This window comes from Castor canadensis, chromosome 12 (assembly GCF_047511655.1).
Source record: "Castor canadensis chromosome 12, mCasCan1.hap1v2, whole genome shotgun sequence".
NCBI lineage: Eukaryota > Metazoa > Chordata > Mammalia > Rodentia > Castoridae > Castor > Castor canadensis.
The window spans coordinates 23,345,800-23,366,425 of record NC_133397.1 but is presented as its reverse complement, the minus strand read 5'-3'; the positions used below and the strand labels follow the sequence as shown (position 1 = coordinate 23,366,425).

Below are 20,626 nucleotides of genomic sequence, written 5' to 3'. Positions count from 1 at the left end.
AGCTAAAAGTACAGGAAAGACTGATCTTGGTATCCAACTCAAATTTGAAGCCCATTCCAGGTGTACATCTATGGCTGATAAGTAGGAAGGATCTTTGACTCTTTTTCTGCTTTTAATTTCGCACTCCCCCTCCCCATGGCTGTCATTAAGCATGTATTTCAGGATTAAGTAACCTCTACATATTCTCAGTATATTTTTGTTATCATCCCAGAGAATGGATTTGACACATTGTTATGGCTTTCCACTTCAGAATGAGGGTTTGAGGACGTTAAAGAGTGAATCATGGAGTCAAGCATGGTAGTACATACCTATAATCCTAGCTACTCAGTAGGCAGAGATCAAGAGAATTGCAGTTTGAGGCCAGCCAGGATGAAAAGTGAGGCCCCAACCTCCCTCTCAACAAATAAGCCAGGAGTGGTGTCATGCACCTGTGGTCTCAGCTATGTGGGAGGCATCAAGTAGGTGGATCATGGTCTGAGGCCAGTCTGGGCAAAAATGTGAGACCCTACTAAAAAAAGTAACTAAAGCAAAAAGGGGTGGGGGTGTGGATTAAGTGGTAGAGCACTTGCCTAGCAAGTGCAAGACCCTGAGTTCAAACCCCAGTATTGCTTAAAAAAGAGAACTGGAAATATCATTCTAAGTGAGAGTCATTTATTTCTTTTGTCACGGCCAAACATTCTCCAAGTCTTTTGACCAGAAATTAACACAGCTTCTTGATTTCTCCTCCCTGACAGCCCTCATCTCCTGCAACGGTTTTAAGGACACAAGTGGGAATGAAAATGTAGTGTGGATATACCATTTTCTTCACTTGTTTCAAAACGGCCCATTCTGGCAGTACCCAATTTAGGTTTCAATGCACCTTATTTGAAAGTGGTCTTCACAAAAGCACACAATAAAGCTATTTAGAGGAGCATAGACAACAGAGAGTTCAAGTGTGGCAATAGCCTTTCAGAATTTGAAAAGGTAGTATTTGTCCATATCAAGGTTAGTTTTTTAAAGTGGCATATGCCACACAATAGCTAAGAATATAGAAGAACAATATTTACACAAAAGGGGAAAGAGAATCCAAAAACACGACAACAATGCTGCTCTAACAAATGCTCCAGAGAAAGCTACCCTCAAAGGGAAAGAGGCCATTGAACATTACCAGGTAGGCATGAGGTACAGAAAGGTTTTTTCTTTTCCAGCTCCAGAGAAGTAACTACAACTGGTGTCAAAGTCTCACAATATAAAGTCGATAGAACTCCATATATAAAACAGGATAGTAGGACAATATTCTCAAAACATCAAAAGAGACCTGGTGGGCTAATGGCATGAATGAGGACTTATTGGGGTGTGGACTAGCAAGTGAGGTAAGGTCCAGGGGACAAGGAATGCACACCTTGGTTTCCAATCTCAGCGGCACTACTAAGAATGCTATGGTACTGTGTCACCACATTAGGGGCAAAGGGAGCAAAAGCAAGCTTCAGGACACTGATTCTAGCAACAGATGAGGCCTCAGGGCTTGGGAAAGTTGGGGCAGTATTTATTGCTTTTTCTGCCTTTTCCTTCATACTCACTTTAATGTGACACATTAATCCTAAGGCTGCTTTTCATGTCTGTGAGTCTAGTTATCCATTGCTACTTGGTCCAAACTGAGCATTTCTTAGTATACCAAATATAGGGAGACTGTAGCCTTTTCATCCTAAATCCTTTTCTTCCTCTCAATCCTAAAACAAAGAGCCTGCATAAATTTCACTTCCCAAGGATTCAGGGTCATGCTTTTATGAGTGACAACAGTTCTAGCTTCTATGCTTCTTTTATCACAAAAACTGATAAGCCTGTTATTCTTTAAAAACTGAGCTTGGATTTGTTTCATAAGCTAATGATGAAGTGGGTACTAAATCAATGGCAATTCCAAGGACATTTATATCTCAAAAAGGAAAGAACCACCAAACTGGTTTCTTATTCTTGAACAGGGGACTAGGAACCTACAGTTGGCCTTAAGGTGGAGCTCTTTGGGAAAAAGAAGAGAAAAGCAAGAGAACTCCAAGGAGAAATAGTAGGAAAGCTACTAAAAAAGGAGGGGAGGGGATGAAAGTGAGTAAGTAGGGAAGACCGTGAAATTTACACATGAAGGAGCTAAGAAAGTCACAGCCTTCCACCAACAGCTGAGAGCATCTTCACTCAGCCCCATGACTCAGGCCTCCCCGCACAGGTCCCAGTGACAACAGCATCACACCCCCTTCTCCTAGGTGTGCTTTTACTGCCTGCCTATTTTCTTCCTCGTTTATGAGTGGTCTTTGGGGGCTTTACTTTCTGGGGCTGGGTTGGCACTGGCTCCTGCTCTGATTCTTTACAGGAGGTCGACACAACCAGTTCCTCCCCATTCCTCCTCTGATCTTTCCCTACTCTAGGACTGGGCTGGGTCTCAAGAAGCTCTGTGCCAGGCTGCTGCCGCCTTCTCAGAGACCTTCTGCTCCTGTGCTGCTGCCTCCGCTTTTCTTCTTCTTGCTGCCGTTGCTTTATCTTCATCAGCTTTTCAAAGCTTTTGGTTGTTGTTGGGTTTACAACGAACCAATCCTGGAGAGGTAAAACAGAAACAGTAACCAGTCAAGAAACACAGTGAAGACATAAAGAAGGGCTATAGGAAAAATGAAGAAAAGGCATGACTACGGCATAACATGGGAAGGAGGAAACAGGAATGGAACCACACCCCAAACTGTATTTACAATTAGACAGATCCACTAGAAAACGGTTCTTAGAAACAAATATTGCAATGTGTGATTCTGAGTACATTTATACATGATCTACAAAGTCGTTTACTGAGCACCCTCTATCTCCTCCTGTATAACATCACCATGACATGTGAAACACTGAACCAGAGAAGATTTTTACTTCAGGACTGTATAGAGGCTCAGAGCATGATCTGTCAACCAGACCTCCCGAGTGGAACTACCAGTTCTGATTCTACCTATGGGCAAATTTCTTGACCTCTTTGAGACTCAGATTAAAAATTAAGGACATGAGGGAGACCCAAAATCCAACTAGGAAGTATTCTTAATAAAAAAGTGCTTGAACCTACCATGTAATCTGATCAAATCTATCAATTTATAGGTAATAGCTAGGTAGAGGAACATTACCCCAGGATGCAATCAGCAAATTCCAGAATGATCATCAATGACTTTGGACTCTCCAAAAAGTAAATGGCAATGAAAAAAAAAAAAAAAAAAAAAGGAAGGGAAACTTCTTGACCTTCATGGTGTAAGGACATAGCCAACTGGCAATATATACCTAATGACTTCTTGTGGTTAGTCCAAATTGAAATAAGTTGTTCATGAAAACTACATACCAAATTTCAAAGGCTTGTTATTAAAAAACATAAAACATCTCATTACTAATTTATTGACTAATCACATTAAAAATAACATTTGGATGTACTGGGCTGAATATAAATTATTTAAACCAATTTCGCCTGTTTTCTTTATACTTTTTCTTTTCTATTTTTGACACAGGGTCTTTCTATGTAGCCTAGGCTGGCCTCTAACTCTCAATTCTCCTGCCTCAACTCCTGAGTGCTGGGATTAGAGATATGCACCACCACACCTAGCTCATTACACTATGAAAGACAGATCCTAGAAAACTTTGCTGGGGTCATGGCTCAATGGGAAGAGTACCTACCCAGCAAGTGTGAGGCCCTGAGTTTAAAACACAGTACCACCCATAACAAAGCAAAACAAAAAAAACCCAAACAAAAATCTATAAAATTCTATTACAGACATTTCTAGTCGATAGTAATGCTCCAGATCAAAACAGACAACAGCAACACATGGACCTCTTTTTAGATCCCTCATTGAATAAGGCAATTCTGAAAAACATTTTCAGAGAATCAAGGGAAATTTAAAGGATGACTGTGAAATTATGCAGATATTAAGAATTGTTAATCTTTTAGGCATAATGATGTTTGTGCAGGTATGTAAAAATTCTTATTTTTTAAAGATACATGTTGAAAGAAGAATTTACACCTGAAATAATATATGGAATTTGATTTAATATAAGTAGTTTGTAATTGTTTTATGCAGTATTTTAAATAGCATTAAAAATAACCTGCTACGAGGACCACGTTTCAAAGCCAGCCCCAGGCAAATAGTTCGGGAGACCCTACTTTGGAAAAAATCCCCAGTTACAAAAAAGGGCTGGCAGAGTGGCTCAAGTGGTAAGAGCACCTACCTAGCAAGTGAGGGCCCTGAGTTCAAACCACAGTGCTACCAAAAAAAAAAAAAAAAAAAAAAAAAAAAAGCCTGCTAGAAGACATTAGAATACCAGAATGTACAGCAGTACAGATATCAGTGTGAAACACTGTCAAATATGTAAATTCGGCCTGCATTCTAAATGCCAGATTTAATTACATTCACAAGAATTAAAAGAGTTCAAGGTGAGTGATTTTAAATATTTTCACAGAAAAATAAAATCACTTATATAAATTTAGAGAACATTTTAGTCCCAGATCTGCAGTTACTTTCCTTGATAGCCTGTAAAAAGAGAGACAAAGTCCATCTCTCTGTGGCTTAAATACTGTGTACCTAAGATTAATAAAAACACTACAGAAAGCAGGACCTCACCTCAGCATGAACAGAATTGATGTGATATTTGACACCACTCTCTGACACAAACTCTTTCTGACACAGAAGACACTTGTATTTTCCAGCCACAAAGTTTCCCTATTTCCAGGAGAGAAAGAAAAGAGAATTTACTGGTTAATTCAGGGATATACACATGGGCCAGAGGTAGGGAATGTCAGGGATGAAAAGAAGGGATTCTACTTAGGCAAAAGTAAGAAGAAAAAAGATCTAAAGCAACAATATATTTAGGAAAACCAGCTCAAACAGGCACTCACAAATACAAATCAGTTCTGATGCCATTCTGGGCCAAAAACCCACCCCACCTTCAACACAACCTGACATTCTCTTACTTTCATTATGTACGAGGCCATTTTTCTACCTTCCCAGGCTCCCTGCACCTCACTGTCGGGTTGTCTGGACTCCTTCCCCCAAATGATCAATTCCCAAGGTCAACAGAGGCACCACTGTACAATTCTTCCAATTGTTATCCACTGTGGCAAAAAGTGCCTTGGAAATCCAGAATTAGAAGAATACCATCCATAATACCTAGTTCAAGGACTCAGAAACTAGGATCAAGATGACAAACTCCTAAGCATTCCTGCACAGATCTGGTTGGGATGCCTACAACTCCCTTGTTGCCTTCAACTGAGACTTCTCTCCCCTCCTGAAGCTTCAGGTTTCCATGGTGCTCATTTTGTATGAGGAGATACTTCTGAATGGGATTGGAAAGTGGCAGCATTTCCCATGGCTCGTGGGTTGTAGGGCACCTGGGTCAACACGGAAAAGATTCAGAGAGGTGAGCGGCTGTTAGCCTGACACCCTGTCCCATCTCCCATTCCTTGAAGCCAGTAAAGTTCTGATTGGGCTTGGGGGGATCTTCACCAGTTCAGAAAAGAATATGTAACTTCTTTTTAGGGAGTTTAAAGCTCAGTAAAACAGAGCAGGCTCAGTGTGTGAGAGACTCAGGTAGAAGTTAAATCTCTGGTTGTGATTCAAAAGTCACATATTTTTCTCCAAATTCCTTACATTAGTATGAATTTATTGCATCTTTGATGTATCCTGGCATCCCGCTCAATAGAAAGTTCAAGAATTTCTGTGACACAGAGACCTAAAATAACTTCTGAAGATAACTGTTCACCTGAACTGAGTTCTCCTCCACATTACTCTATTTGAGAGGAAGTATGAAGATACTAAATTTAAAAAAGTTACAAACCAATGTACAAGAGCCCAGGTGAGCTTTAAGGCCAGATACACTACTGTAGACAGCCTCACACCCCTGAAAAAGAGAAGCAATGAAGTTAATACCATGGCAAACAGCCTTCTCATGCAATCTGGTCATTTATACTGACCAACTCACATTTGAAGACCAATAAACAGTGCCAAAACCAAACACTAAATGAAGTCACATGAGACGCACAACAGTGAGAAGGAAAACTAAAAACAGAAGGAAAAGAAAAACAGAGGAACAGGTGTTTAATCTATTTTGTTTAACCTACTTTGTTCCAGGGTACTTTCTCTGACACTTTTACAGAAATACACAAAACTGTACTGTTAGATTGAATGACTGACTGATTTTGGCATCACTGGGGTTTGAATTCAGGGCCTCACACTTGCTAGGCATGCACTCTACTACTTGAGCCACTCCACCAGTCTTGTGTTGGGGATTCAAGATAGGGTCTGGAGAATTATTTACCTGGGCTGGCATCAAACCATGATCCTCCTGATCTTGGCCTCCCAACTAGCTAAGATTACAAGTGTGAGCCACCAGCGTGTGGCTTGTTAGATTTATTTTTAATGTGTCTTCTACTTCCTGTATATTTATTCTTCCTCAAAGCAGAGCATATGTACATGTGGTAGCTTCAAAGATAGTTGAAAACTCTCTCCCACTCTTGCTGCCAAGAGTGAAATCTATTTACCTTCCTTTGAGTCTGGGTTAGCCCTGTGATGTCTCCCATCAGCAGAATGCCACAGAGTGATGCTGTGAAAATTCCTAAGCGAGGCTTATGAGATCTGCAACTACTTCTCTCATGTTCCTACACCTGTCTCTGCTAAGTGAGGCACTACACTCTGCTGGTAGTCCCACTACCCTGGTAGAGAGAGACCACATAGAGCAATGAGCTCCAGCTGAATGCAGCTGCATCCACACAAAAGCCACCTTGGACATTCAGTCCCATCTGACCTGCTGCTCAATGCACCTCCACGAATGTCCCAGATGATGCCACACATAGCAGGAGAGCTGTCCCCCTGACCTCTAACGGAATAATGGATCTATAGAGTTGTGAACAAATAAAATAATTGCCAGCTGAAACCACTATAGTTCAAGTGCTTTGTCATGAAGGAACAAAAAAAGGAAATGCTTGGGAAATATTTCCTGAAGTAATTAAAGAGAAAGAACCACCTGGTTGGGACACTGAATGCGATGATACTTCTTAATATCCATCTTCCATTTGTGCAGTACTTCTTGGCTGAAGGTAGGTAGCCCAGGGCGAGTATATTTTAACTAAAAGACAAGAAAAACTTGATTGGATAAATGCAACTCCCAACCAAAGTATCCCCAAAGCATCAGACCCACCTCTTCAAGCTATGCATATTCATATACAAAAAAAAAAAAAAAAGATTAAAAACCCTCAAAAGTTGCTGGAACTGGTAAAGCTATTCATCTATTGTTTAGTCTTTTAAAAACTTGATTTTTAATAAGGTCAGGAGTCTTTCATATGTAACACTTCTCCTATACTTTAAAAAGCTACAGTTCATGACAGAGAAATAAAATTGTTCAGAAAAATTGGTGAAATCACTCGTGGTGGCTCATGTCTATATAGTCTTAGAACTGTGGAGACTCAGGCAAAAAAAATGAATTCAAGACCGACCTTAGCCACATAGTGAGTTCAAGGCCAGCCCTGGCTATATAGTGACATCCTGTCTCAAAAAAGGAAAGAATAGGACAATGAGGAAATGAGGAATACAAACTCAATGTAAACATATTTAGATGATTAAAAGAAGGCCATACATCAAAATACTCTGTGACCTATTCTCTGGGTGGTAGAACTGTGAATTTCAGTAGCTTTTCCCTGCTTATCTGCACTTGTATTTTTTTGATTCACGTGTGTGCATACATAAAGGCACACACGTATACAGCTGGGCTCTAAGCACCAAGAGAATGAAGAAACAATGAAAGCCCAGTAGGAATAAGCATATCTAGCACCCTTCCTTCATTTCTAAATATACCCTCTTAACAGGAACCAGCATTCCTTACAAGAATGGTTAATTCTAAGATTGGGAAGAGAAAATACTGTATGTTATGGTATTAACAAGTAAGAAAGTGCTTTAAAAATGATAGAGTCATGTCAAAAAAGACACAGGATCCCACTTGAGAGAGTGCTCAGTAACTAAATCTGGACCAATTTGAATAGCAAAATAAGTAACAATAGCAATGGATTACAACCCATACAATAAGTATCCAGATGGCTACACAAATCCAGAGCTACTGTATTTTCTGATTCAACCAACCTCAGCTGGAAATATTTGACAAAAAAAATTTGTCTGTATTGAACATGGGCATTTTTCTCATCACTGATCCTAAAAAATATAGTATGATAGCTATTTATATAGCACTTACATCGTTAGACATACGTTATCTGGAGACGATTTAAAGTATATGGGAGTATGAGTGGAATCACTACACAAATACTATGCTACTTGATAAAGAGAGGCTTGAGCATCTACAGAAGAGTGTAGGAACCAATCTCCCTACACACACAAGGGAAGACTATACTGATAGTAATAAACGAATACAGAAAAGGCATAGACTTTTCTCACAGTACAGTTTCAGTGAGTAATTACAGAAGAAAGGTTAGAAATAGGAAATGTTCATTAAGTAAAAACCACAACAATACTTCCTGCAGGTAAAACTCATTAATAGATATTAATCTAAGTGGGTGAAAGTAAAATAAGAAATGGAATATTTGCATGATCTCCCAATTTTCATGAATGAAGGGGAAGATTATAATTTTACACACACTAGTCCACTGTTAAGTTATCGTCACGAGTAAAAAAGACACATCCACATCACATACTTTGAACATGAAGCATCCAAAATGGTCAAGACCGCCTGAGTGATATTCTGGTCAAAGCCATGTAATCCTCAGTCTTATCTTGAGAAAGCACCATATTATTAGGGAACAATCTACAAACTACCTAGCTAGTCCTCTTCGACAGCACCAAGTACACAAAAAACAAAGCTAGGGGAACTATAACAAGTTGAAGTAGACCAAGGAGATACTAAAAAGACAAAATAAAGGATCCTGATGGGATCCTGTGTATAGTTACATAAGATGTTGGCATTAAGGAAAGATGGGTTAAGAGCCCATGAGAATTCGGTATTAATGCTTCAACTGTTCTGTAAGTCTAAACTCATTTCAAAAATCAAATTTAAAAATATATTACTTATATTTACATTAAGAAAAACTGCAAAGAAGCACAAGAAGCTAATAATATCAGTTAAACCTAGGAACGGGATAGAGCAAAGACAGGGTGTAAGTGAGTTGCCTCAATGTTTATCATCATTTTGACTTTTGAACCAGGAGAATATATCTATTAAAAATAACTCTAATATTTAAAAACAAAATATTAATGCCTTTTACCCATACATTGTCAAAAAACATAAACCTGTTTGTTGATATGGGGAAAGGATCTGCTGAATAACACTACCAAAAATCAGTGAGTTGACAAATATCTCAGATTCCCTACACCTACCACGCACAGTCACTCTTGACTACAATACCACAAGACACATATCACTGTGCAAAGTTCACATTTTAGCTGAATTTTCATAGCCTGCAGCAGGGAAAAACATGTAGAAATAATTCTGAAACAAGAGAAGATGCTCTGCTATTCAAAAACAGGGCCCAACTTCTTGGATACCAGCAGGACTGGATTTTGGGTCAAAAAGGAGATGTGCTAATACTCTAGGATCTGACCTTAATTGCTTATAAGACTAACATTCCTGTCACATAGATCATGCCCTAGGTCAACTATAAACTGTTCTTAATACTCTGGAGAGTAACAGGTACTTAGCTGTGAGGTCAGTCTTCATTGTATATGTCCTCAACCTCTTCCCACAATGATCCTAGTCTACACCCTGTCTCCTCCTGGGTAATTAAAGCTCCTTCCCTCTATGATCCATTCTAACCCAATGAATTCCAAAAAGGTTCTGCACCCTTCAGAAGGATACTTGAGCTATGTAAGGGAACATTAATAGTGCCAAGGAAAAGGCCAAATAGATAAGGCTCTACATTTCTTACCCCCAGTTCTCCAGAGCAAATCTGATTTTAGTTATTATATGTACTGTTATTTAACATAAGCTTTTATTTTGTGAAAAGGGAGGAGATGAGTTCTATTGGGATAAAACCAAATTGAAACCAGGTACCTAAACTAAATAAAAAACATTACATGTAAACTGACAAAATGGAAACACTCTGGACAGATTATACAAAAATCTAACCGGAGAATATGGGTTCCCTCAGGAAGTAGTCCAGAATTAAGAGACCTCCTTAGAAATTTCTGAAACAAGACTGTCATGCTAGGTCCTACCTAAAACTGTATCTGATGACTCTGTCTCCAAATTGTAAAATATTGCTCACTGTGCACTTACTCAAGTGCATTTACTTTTGTCCATACAGAAAACACATTATTAAACACAATGGTTCCAAAACTGATACAGGTTTCTACCTTACCTTCCGATCATCAGGTACCAGGTCCTGAAGCACCTTCCTCTTAGGCCACTCCTTGGTCAGTTCAGCAGAGGCCAGCTCCTGCAGGTGGTATACAGCTATCTTGGCAGAACGCCTCTGAACTCGGCCTCCACTCTTTGGCTCTAGGCTCACCTCCTTTAAGCACTCTGGCTGTCCTGACTCTGGAAAGAAGGAGATCTGCAAGAATGAGACACAGCAAAATACAGGTGTGGTAAGTGGCTTTCATCATGGCCAGTGATTAAAGGCTGCTCTTCTTGTACACTAAGTATCACAGGAGCTTTTTACTAGCTTGCTGACCACCAATATCAAACTCCACAAAACTGATGCATATTTTACTGTTAAAAAAAAAAGTTTCTCCTACTCAGGAAGCGAGAGCAGAAGGACTGTACTTCAAGGATAGCCCGGGAAAAAAGACCCCATCTCAACCAATAGCTGGGTGTGGTGGTAGGCACCCGTCATCCCAGCTGGTGGGAAGCATACATGCTTCAGGTCAGTCCAGGCAAAAAGCACAAGACCCTGTCTCAAAAATAACCAGAACAAAAAGAGCTGGAGGTGTGGTTCAAGCAGTAGAACACCTGCCTAGTAAGTGCAAACTGAGTTCAAAACCCCGTAATACCAAGGGGGAAAAAAGCGCTTCTTACTGGGATAAAAATCTGTTTTGCTATTCCAAGTGGCCAAAACCCCAGACACATTGATATAAATGAATCTCAAACCATAGGTCACACTAAGTACAAAAATTAACACAGAGAACAGACCTAAATGTAAAACATAAAATAATGCAACTTCCAGAAAAAACTGAGGGAGAAGACTTTTGTAATTCCAAAGTGTCAGCTTGGCTAGGCTGCTGTCATCAGTTAATCAAACACGAACCTGGGTGTTGATGTGAAAAGTATTTTGTTTTTTGACAAACTTGCAATCCTTCTGCTTCATTCTCCTGAGTGCTGGGATTACAGCTGTGCACCTCCACACCTGGCCTATGCCAGTATTTTGTAGATGTGAGTAAAGTCCGTAATCACTTGACCTTAAATAAGAGCAATGGGGCAGGAGAGAGCTGCTGCTGAAGCTGAGGAACTATGGCCAAGGGAAGGCATGTGATCATCAGACACAGAGAACTCCCAGCCTATATTAAACAAGGAAACCAGGTCCTTTAACTGTATGGAACTGAATTCTTCAACAATCTGCATCAGTCTGAAAAGAGTTCGTTCTCCCCTGGGGCCTGCAGGAAAAAACAATCCTCCACTAACACTGTAATTCTAGCCTAGTGAGACTTTACATACAGGAACCACCGATCCATGCCATAGCAAGACTTCTGACAGGAAGAACTGTGAGATAAGAAGTCTGGGTTATTTGATGCCATTATGTTTGTGGAGATTTTCTGCAGCAGTAGAAAATTACAGATGGGGCCAGAAGTGATGGCTCATATCTGTAATCCTAGCTACTCAGGAGGCACAGAGGATTGAGGATTGAGGTTCCAAGCCAGCCCAGGCAAAAAGTTCATGGACCCCCCTCTCTACTAATAAAAGCCAGGTGTGGTGCCATGCACCTGTCATTCCAGCTATATGGGAAGCATAAAAAGGAGAATTGGGGATGGAGGTATGGCTCAAGTGTTAAGAGTATCTGTCTCACAAGTATGAAGCCCTCAGTTCAAAAAGCCCAGCACACCACCAAAAAAAAAAAAAAAAAAAAGGATTGGGGTCCAAACTGGTCTGGGAATAAACATGAGACCCTGTTGGAAAAATAACTACATATTGGGTTACACAAAAAAATTCTTAGATACAATAACAAAGGCATCATCCATAAAAGGAAAAAATTATAAATTATGCTTTGTCAAAATTTAAAACTTTGTTCTTTGAAAAAGAAACTGGGAACCGAAGCTTTGGAGCTGGGGTGCGGAGCAAGTGTCTTGGTGTCTGGCTACCCCAGCTGCCCACATCATCCCTCCAGAGCTTGTGAGGCCCTGGACCTGGTCTGTGTGAGAGCAGGATGATAAGAGGAGGTGGGCCATGGTGCACCTCACTACTCTTCTCTGCAAGGCCTATCATGGGGGTCACTTAACCATCCACCTTGCTCTGAGCAGCTGCACCGACCAGACCTTTCACCACATTGTGGCAGCTCACAAGTGTCCCAGGGATGGCTATTTCATGGAGCAGTTGGGCTCCTATGATCCACTGCCCAACAGTCATGGAGGAAAAACTTGTTGCCCTCAACCTGGACAGGATCTGGCATTGGATTGGCTATGGGGCCTACCTCTCTAAGCCTATGGAGAAGCTTCTGGGTCTTTCTGGTATTTTTCCTTCTGCATCCTATGATGATCACAAATGCTGAGAGACTGGGAAAGAAATGGGCACGTGAAGTCCTCTCAGCTTCTCAGAAAGCAAATTCAGAGGCTACAGAAATGGAAGCGAGCTGACTGCAGTGAACACAGTGATTATAAGGTCAAGGTCCTCTAAAACACTTGTGGAAAGCTCTTAATTTTGTTAGGTATGGAGGTCAATAAATGGAGTTTTCTGAGTCAAAAAAACCCCCTAAAAAATGGTATAGCTGATGAACTTGTATCCAGAACATATAACAAAAAAGCCTCAGAATATATTTACAACTTAATAACAAAAATCCCCCAAAACTGAGCAAAGAATTTGAACAGGTACTTCACTAAAGACATACAAATTGCCAAAAGGCATGTGAAAAATGGTCAACACTGTTACCTAATAGAGAAATTTGCATTACCTACCAGAAAAATGCAAATTTAACCATCAATAAAATCCTGCTATGTACCTATTAGAATGCATTTAAAAACAAAACTAACAATATCAAGTGCAAAGAGAAGAAAGCTACTGGAATTCTCAGACTTTGTGAGAATACAAAAAGATACAGTCACTTTGCAAAACTGTTAGTATCTTCTGCACTTGATCTTAGCCAAAAGGCCGAGAAGCGATGTTAGTATCTTCTGAAGTTCAACAATATTTTATCAAATTGTCTCAGCAATCTGCTTCCTAAGTGTTTACCCTAGAGAACTGAAAACTTATGTTGTGTATGGGGGAGCGTGCCTATAACCTCAGCACTCAGGAGGTTGAGGTAAGAGGACCATGAGTTTGATGCCAGCCTGGACTACACGGAAAAACTCACATTCACATAAATCTTTATGTGAATATTAATAGCTGCTTTATTCATAATTACAAAAAACTGGCAGTTATTAAAGATAAACAACAAACATAAAACATATACAATGGCATCTTAATCAAAAATAAAAAGGAATAAACTAATGAAACATGGAACATATGGATCAATCTCAAATATATATGGTAAGTGAAAAAAGCCAGACTACAAAGCCAACATACTATATGATTACTATATGATTCCCTTCCTATGGCAATCTGAAAAAGGCAAAACTATAAGCAGAGAAAATACATCAGTGACTGCCAGGGATTGAAGGTGGGGAACAGAGCTGACTACAAAGGGACACAACGCAATGTGGGGAGGTGACATAATTAGTCTCTGTCCTCATTGTGATGGTGGTTACAGGGCTGAATATAAGCATGAAAACTCATAACTGTGCATTAAGAAGGCCAACACTCGGCTGGGGGGTGTGGCTTAATTGGAAGAGTGCCACCCCAGCAAGCACAGGCCCTGAGTTCAAACCCCAGAGTTCAAACCTTCATATCACCAAAAACAAAAAAAGGAATTGAAAAACTAGCCGGACAGATGTCTACAAAATAAGGAGGAATGCTTTTAGTTTCAAAAATATAAAAATAATATATATTTCAACAATATACAATAATGTCTGGACTATACTTTGAACTTTTATTTCTTCTTCTTTAATGTTCAAAAAGAAGAAATAATTAAGAATAAAGAATGAGAAAGAGAGAAGAAAACCATTCAAAGAGTAAAACAAGACACAAACAAGGAAGCAAGGCCACACAGAATATGCCATGGTAAGCACTCAGCAAAACATACATTTCCAAACAGGGTCCAGAGAGGAATTAGTACTCACAGGTGCATGCTCTGACCTCAGGTGATATGCAAGTCCAGCCTTTGATCTATATGGTTTTCCACAGTGGTGACATTTCAGGGTCAACTTCTCCAGCTCTGCAGCCCCTTTGCCACATTTTCTAACATGATACATATATCCCATAATGCTGGTGAAGGTACTGGAGCAACTCTGAACACAGGAGAGAGGCCTACATGAGAATCTTACATCTTTTTACATGATTCCTAAGTTTCTAAGAAGCCAAAAGCATTTACCACACAAACTACAAAAAGAGACTGGTACTACAGAACCCTCAAAAATATTTCCCACTGGCAAACCGTTCCTTCTCCCTCACTATTCTATCTATGAGCCATACGAGTCAATCAGTTTAGTTAGCATTTGAGGAACTACAACCATGTACCTACTCTGAGTCAGAGCTTCCTTCTTGGTCTGTGATTCAACCCCACCCCAATATCAAATAGCCAGCAACATCAAAGTTCATCACTGAGGTTATGGGGATCCTCTTCATCACACTAAAGAAAAGATGGCAAAGAAACCCCTTTGAACAAACAGGAAGGTGAAGAAAAAATTTTTGGAGATGAGAAAGAAAGTAAAGAACTATTAATGACTTCAAGAGCCCTGGAAAAGCAGGAGCTACCTTATGCCATAAAATGGCACAGAACTAAGATGTCTACAAAGGAAAAAGAGGAGAAATGAAAAAGAATAACAGAAAGACATTGTCCTGAGACTTCAGGGAGAAGGAGCTGCTGTCCTCGGGCTCTTACCTCACGCATGCACCTGAGCTTTCCCAATCTCTTTAGAACTGTTCGGAGCCGTTCCCTCTCACTTGGCTCATCTACTTCATCTCCGGCCTTCAAAATGGGCTGGAAACCAAGAGAAGGAAATAAGCAGATGATTCATGGAAAAAACAAACACATAAAAAAAAAATCATTGAGAATCAAGAATTGGACTAGCAGCTAAGATGAAGCCATGAAGTTAAAGTTCTGGTTTTCTGCTGGCTTTATCCATCTTCTCCTTGATAGGCAAAGGAAGTGAACACAATGGAAATAAGCGCTCTGAGTCTCTACCTCATAGGACATAAACCCTTAGGACTAACTTAAACTGCCTATCTACAATCCACTTCAAAGGTTTCATTGTATGTAACTCTTGTCATGAAGAGTCTTCTGACTGACTCCCCTATAAGATCCAAGAACTGCAGCCATCTCCAGTGTGGTCCCTATACTCACCTACATAAAAGACATCCACACACCATGCAGGCTCATGAAGGACACAAGAAACTCTTACCAAACTATTATGGTTCGCCATGACATGGTACTTCATTCCTGCCAGTGAGCGAAGCTGTTTCCCACAATGATGGCAGGTAAACATTTCCTAAAAGGAAAGACACAGTGCTCAATGCTAGGTTGTTCAACAGAGGAAGAGAGTGTCACAAATTACACATGACAGGCAAGGCTACTAGCAGGTGTTACTTCTTTCTTACCCTCTCATCAACTACCTAAGATTTTACTTTTTCTCCATTTTACAAATGAGGAAACCAAGGTCCACAAGGAAAAAAATTATATGCCACCACTGGTACTGCAGCCAACTAAACATCTGAACACAGGTCTGTTACATGCAATGCTTGTATTTTCTGTACCACACGCTGCTCCAATCCGCTGTAATCAGCAGATCCTACACAGTAACACAGGTCAGAAGTTTGAGTAAAAAATTCTAATAGCTATGAAATGTCACAAAAATATCTAACCTGTTTGCAGTTTTCCATGTGTTTCTTTAAACCCTCTATGGTCTTCCTCCCCACTGCCTGGCAGGTAGGACAGGAAACACTCCCTTTATCCACGATTTCTAAATACCATTGCTCCTCCAAACTACCTACGACAGAGAGAAAGAACACTTGTAATCTGCAGTATTCTCCAGAGACAAAGAGCATACTCCCACAATTGAGGAAAGTATCAATAAAAATGGCTTCTTCCTTTCCTGGTAGAGCACAATGAATAGACTCCAGACAACTACAAGTAATTTTTGACATACAATGTAGAGTTTCTGGAACTCCCACTTATTTCCCCCTGGTAAAAACCATCTGCAAACACCTCCAAAGCCCTTGGGCATAAGGAGCTAGGCATCATTTCCACAGCAAGATCTAAGAATGGGATTCTGAGGTATGTAGGACCCATTTTCTCAGTTTTTTTTTTGTCCCTCAGAGTATGCTAAATGTTTTTATGCCATTTAAATTTCACAACATTTCTGACTATGTAAACAAAGGGAAACTGAATCTTGCAAGTAAAATCAATTGAGGTAGGTCAGAATTGCCAAAAGCTTATGTGATCTTCAAGCCTAGGACCTTAATAAAATCACCTACTTAAAAAAAAAAAAAAAAAAAAAGAAGTGCTTCAGTACATCATTCCGCACAGAAAATAGCAACACAAAGTCACTGTGACAACCGCATCCTACAAATCTTCAAAAAAGAAAGCATACCAGCTGCATACACTGGAGGATCCTTCCGAATGCGGCGAGTCTGGGATTTGGGATTAGGTTGCGTTTTAGGCCGTTGCTTCCTCCCTAAGGCAAAACAGAAACTTGAAGCCCGATATGGCACCTTTACTAACTCCTTTCCCCCTTTCTGCTTGACACCTTAGGTCCCACTTTCTCAATCAACTGACTCCCCCATAAGTTATGACAGAATGAAAGTTACAGTAAGACAGGATGGAGGCCTTTCCCTGACCCAAATTAAAAAGGTTTAAAGGCCAACCAAGGGCCCAAACCAAAGTCTCTCTCCATTTTTCTTCTCAAAGAATAAAGCCCAGTCACCCAAGGAAAAAGCAGTAACAAAATTACTCCCTGACCATAAAGTTTATGCTTCTTCTGAGGAAATTCTCGATAGTCTTCATCTTCTTCCTGCCTGGGTTTCCTTTTTCCTTTGGTTGACACTCCACCTGACCCAGACATACCATACACAAACTCAGTAGTTTGTAAGTGAACATCTGGGCCTGCCTTCAAAACAGCATTCATAAGCCCATCAAAGGGAAAGACCACTGACTAATAAACACAGGCCTACAGAATTATTTGTCACAGTTTTATTAAAGTTGATTGAACTTTTCATTCACTTACTGAACCTCTTTGCCCCCTTTTTGTATTTTTCTCACCTGGAAATAGCAGGTCTTCTTTTTGACTAAGGACCTTCATGATAAGTGTTTTGTTTGATCTTGATTTTGTTTGTTTGTTTTTTCTAGTTCTGGGGACTGAACCCAGGGCCTCTACCAGGCAAGCACTCCACAACTTGAGCTATGCCCCCAGCTCTGCTTGGTCCTCACTTGAGGCTAGCACTGAATGTACTAGAATAGACAACCCTATTATCCTACATCCCTACATCCCTCAGGTTATATGTTCTCAAAAGAGGAGTAAACTAGAATATGGGAAAGTAGGTCAAGTCGCATGAATATAAGTTTAATTGAAGGAGCAGGATCAGTAGAATTTCACTCTTTTAAACAGAGGAATAGTTCATGAAATTAATATTCTGTGATTAAATAAATGTAATCAAAGCCAGTATGGTGACACACACCTGTAATACCAGCACTCAGGAGGCTGAAGCAGGAGAATCATGAGTTCAAGACCACTTCAACCTACACAGTGAGTTCCAAGCTAGCCTAGGCTTCACAATGAGACCATCTCAAACAAACAAAATTTTCTTTAATCACTAATGATAAGCACATATGTGGCATTTGACACTTTAAGAGTGATTTATAGCAGCTACTTCAAAATACAACTTCAAAGAGTGCTCTGTCTTGGGAAGAAAACACTGAATGAATACCTTCAACTGGAGAAGTGGCAGCTGGCTTGATCCTTCTCATCTTCATCCAGTAGGTGGATTTTCGGAAGGATGCTGGAAAGTCACTCACTGGTTCACATGAAGAGGCAGATGATGAACCACTGAAGGAGTCATCATGAGGGATGGTGTACTGGAAACTATTATCCTTTATGGCGCACTGGTTCCTGCTACTGACATGACACAAAGACATACACCACAGAGGAAGGCCTGGAGAAAATTCCTATTATTCTGTTATATCATAAGAATATAACCAAGTTGGTTACTTATGTAAAAAACTAAAAAGCCTGGTTTAAAAAAAAACAGAATGTAGGTTGTAATGCCCTAACAATTACAATGGCCCATCTAATACAACATGTATAATCATTATTATAGTTCACTGTAGTCAGAGTACGCAATCCACATAAATGGTCATTGTGCAGCCCAGAAACGCATTCTTTCATAGATTTATGTAACATCCTCTGGTATGAGAAAATACCTGGTTACAGGTATCTTTCAGCCTCCCTATCTGATAGGGACAGTAACAAAAGGATCTCTCTGAGAATACAGAGGAAAAATTAGTCTGTAGACACTAATTTGATACATCTTCCCTCTTCCTTAGCATCCTCCCTAAACTGTGATCACAGGGCTACCCTCTCTTACTCAGGCAACATGACATGTAGCTTCCATTGCTAATGGACAGATGTTATACCATGTGAGTTAAACTGGCCAAAGGATTCTGATGAATAGCTGAATCCAAATTTCTAAATCAAAGAGTGGTTAGTAAGTCTGTTAAGAAACATTATTGAATAACTACAAAGTATCAGACACTCCTCTAGGTGGCTCAAGATGCAGTAGAACAGCAGCAGTTCTCAAAATGTAGTCTAAGGACCCCTAGGATCTCCCTGTTCCAGCAAGCATCTGTGTGGGGCCTGTTTCAGACTTAGGGTTTAGAAAAATCACTCTGCAAAGATGTTCCTGGCCAAGGAAAGTTGGGCCATAGAGTGTAGGGAATTCTGAAGAGGAAAAAGGCAAAGAAAGCAATTTCATAATTTTGTGTATGAAACCACACAAGTCCTAGCTTCACCTGACCTATGGATACTAGGGCATATTCTAATCAGCCTAGAAAAGACTTTGAAACCTGAAATTAGATTTGAACTAAATGAACCAAACCAATGTAGCAAAAGCCTGGAGAACTAAAACAAGATTTGAAACAATTGCAGAACTCTCAGAGCAACCCACAGGCTACTCATGAACCAGAGGAGGCAATCACCATAGCAAAGAGCAGAGGTGAGATGCAAACAAGGCCCTCCGAAGGTTAGACAAAAGTTATGGTCTAAACCTAAAAGGACTGGTTGCTAGCTAAAACCAGCAACATCTTCAGAAGACCAAAATAAGACCCAAAATCTACAGAAATAATATTCACAATGTTGAAGATTAATTCCAAAATTATGCAAAGAACTATGAAAATGTGGGAAATTCTCAAAGAAACAGTGATCAGAACAGTGCCAATCACAAGATGATTCAGACATTGGAAATGTCAAACACTTTCAAGCAGCTATTACAATTGCTTATAAAGGAAAACACACATGGAATGAAGGAAAGGGTAGGAATTAACAGCAAACTGAAAGCATAAAAAGGAACCAAATGAAATTTTAGAACAGAAAAATGCAGTACCTGAAATAAAGTTCACTGGATGGGTTCAGTAGGCAAATGGAGATGACAGAGGAGAGTCTGTGAATTTAGAAATGATCCAATCTACAGAATACAGAGGAAAAGGTGGAGAAACAGCCAGCAAACCCCCAACAACCTGAGGGTCAGTCTCGAAGTTCTAATTTCACTGTGGCTATGATCTCAGAAGCAAAGAATAAAGTCACTGAGGTAGAAAACCACATTTGGAAAAAATAATGGTAGAAAATCTCACAAAAAAAAGAAAAGAAAATCTCACAGATTTGGTGACAGGCATAATCTGAAAGATTCATGGGGCTCAACAAATACTAAATAGTGAAGAAAAGCACAACTAGGGCCAGCACAGTGGCTCACATCCATAACTCCAGCTATTCAGGAGGTGGAGACTGGGAGGATCAAGGATCCAGACCAGACCAGGCAAACACCAATAGCTGCTCATGGCGGCATGCACCTATTATCCCAGCCATGCAGAAAGAGTAAACAGGATCATGGTCCAGGCCAACCAGGCAACCATGTGAAACACTATCCCCAAATCAACTAAAGCAAAAAGAGCTGGGGGCATGGCTCAAGTGGTAAAGTGTCTGCCCAGCAAGCATGGGGCCCTAAGTTCAACCCCCATTACCACCAAAAAAAATAAAAGCAAAAAGAAATGAAGTGAAAAGCACAACTAGACACATCTTAAACTGTTTCAAAACCAAGGTTTTTAAAAATCTAAGAGAAACTTCAGAGAAATGGAAACTTCACCGTTCAGGGAAAAGTATTCAAAAAACCCCCACAGATTTCCCCAAGAGAAACCAAGGAA

At 40.0% G+C, this 20,626-nt stretch overlaps 1 protein-coding gene and 2 pseudogenes across 6 annotated transcripts in view; 1 reads left to right on the top strand and 2 right to left on the bottom strand.

The window, feature by feature from the left end:
• Positions 1-634: 634 nt before the first annotated feature.
• Znf512 (zinc finger protein 512) overlaps positions 635-20,626 on the bottom strand; it is a 28,699-nt gene continuing 8,707 nt past the window's right edge. For 2 of the 6 annotated variants that reach the window (XM_074049397.1, XM_074049399.1), the window contains exons 3-14: positions 18,142-18,329; positions 17,177-17,266; positions 16,809-16,892; positions 16,081-16,205; positions 15,621-15,707; positions 15,101-15,199; positions 14,340-14,507; positions 10,334-10,528; positions 7,000-7,101; positions 5,815-5,877; positions 4,602-4,700; positions 635-2,562 (exon numbers count right to left, since the gene is read on the bottom strand). In XM_074049397.1, coding sequence (XP_073905498.1) covers positions 2,254-2,562; positions 4,602-4,700; positions 5,815-5,877; positions 7,000-7,101; positions 10,334-10,528; positions 14,340-14,507; positions 15,101-15,199; positions 15,621-15,707; positions 16,081-16,205; positions 16,809-16,892; positions 17,177-17,266; positions 18,142-18,329 — 1,609 coding nt within the window. In that variant the 3' untranslated portion in view covers positions 635-2,253. Of the gene's footprint in view, positions 2,563-4,601; positions 4,701-5,814; positions 5,878-6,780; positions 6,870-6,999; positions 7,102-10,333; positions 10,529-14,339; positions 14,508-15,100; positions 15,200-15,620; positions 15,708-16,080; positions 16,206-16,808; positions 16,893-17,176; positions 17,267-18,141; positions 18,367-20,626 lie in introns of all 6 variants that reach the window. The other 4 variants (XM_020154669.2, XM_020154648.2, XM_074049398.1 and 1 more) reach the window with 4 other exon arrangements.
• Positions 12,355-12,761, top strand: LOC109679494 (small ribosomal subunit protein bS16m pseudogene; annotated as a pseudogene).
• On the bottom strand, positions 13,158-13,284 carry LOC141415138 (U2 spliceosomal RNA; annotated as a pseudogene).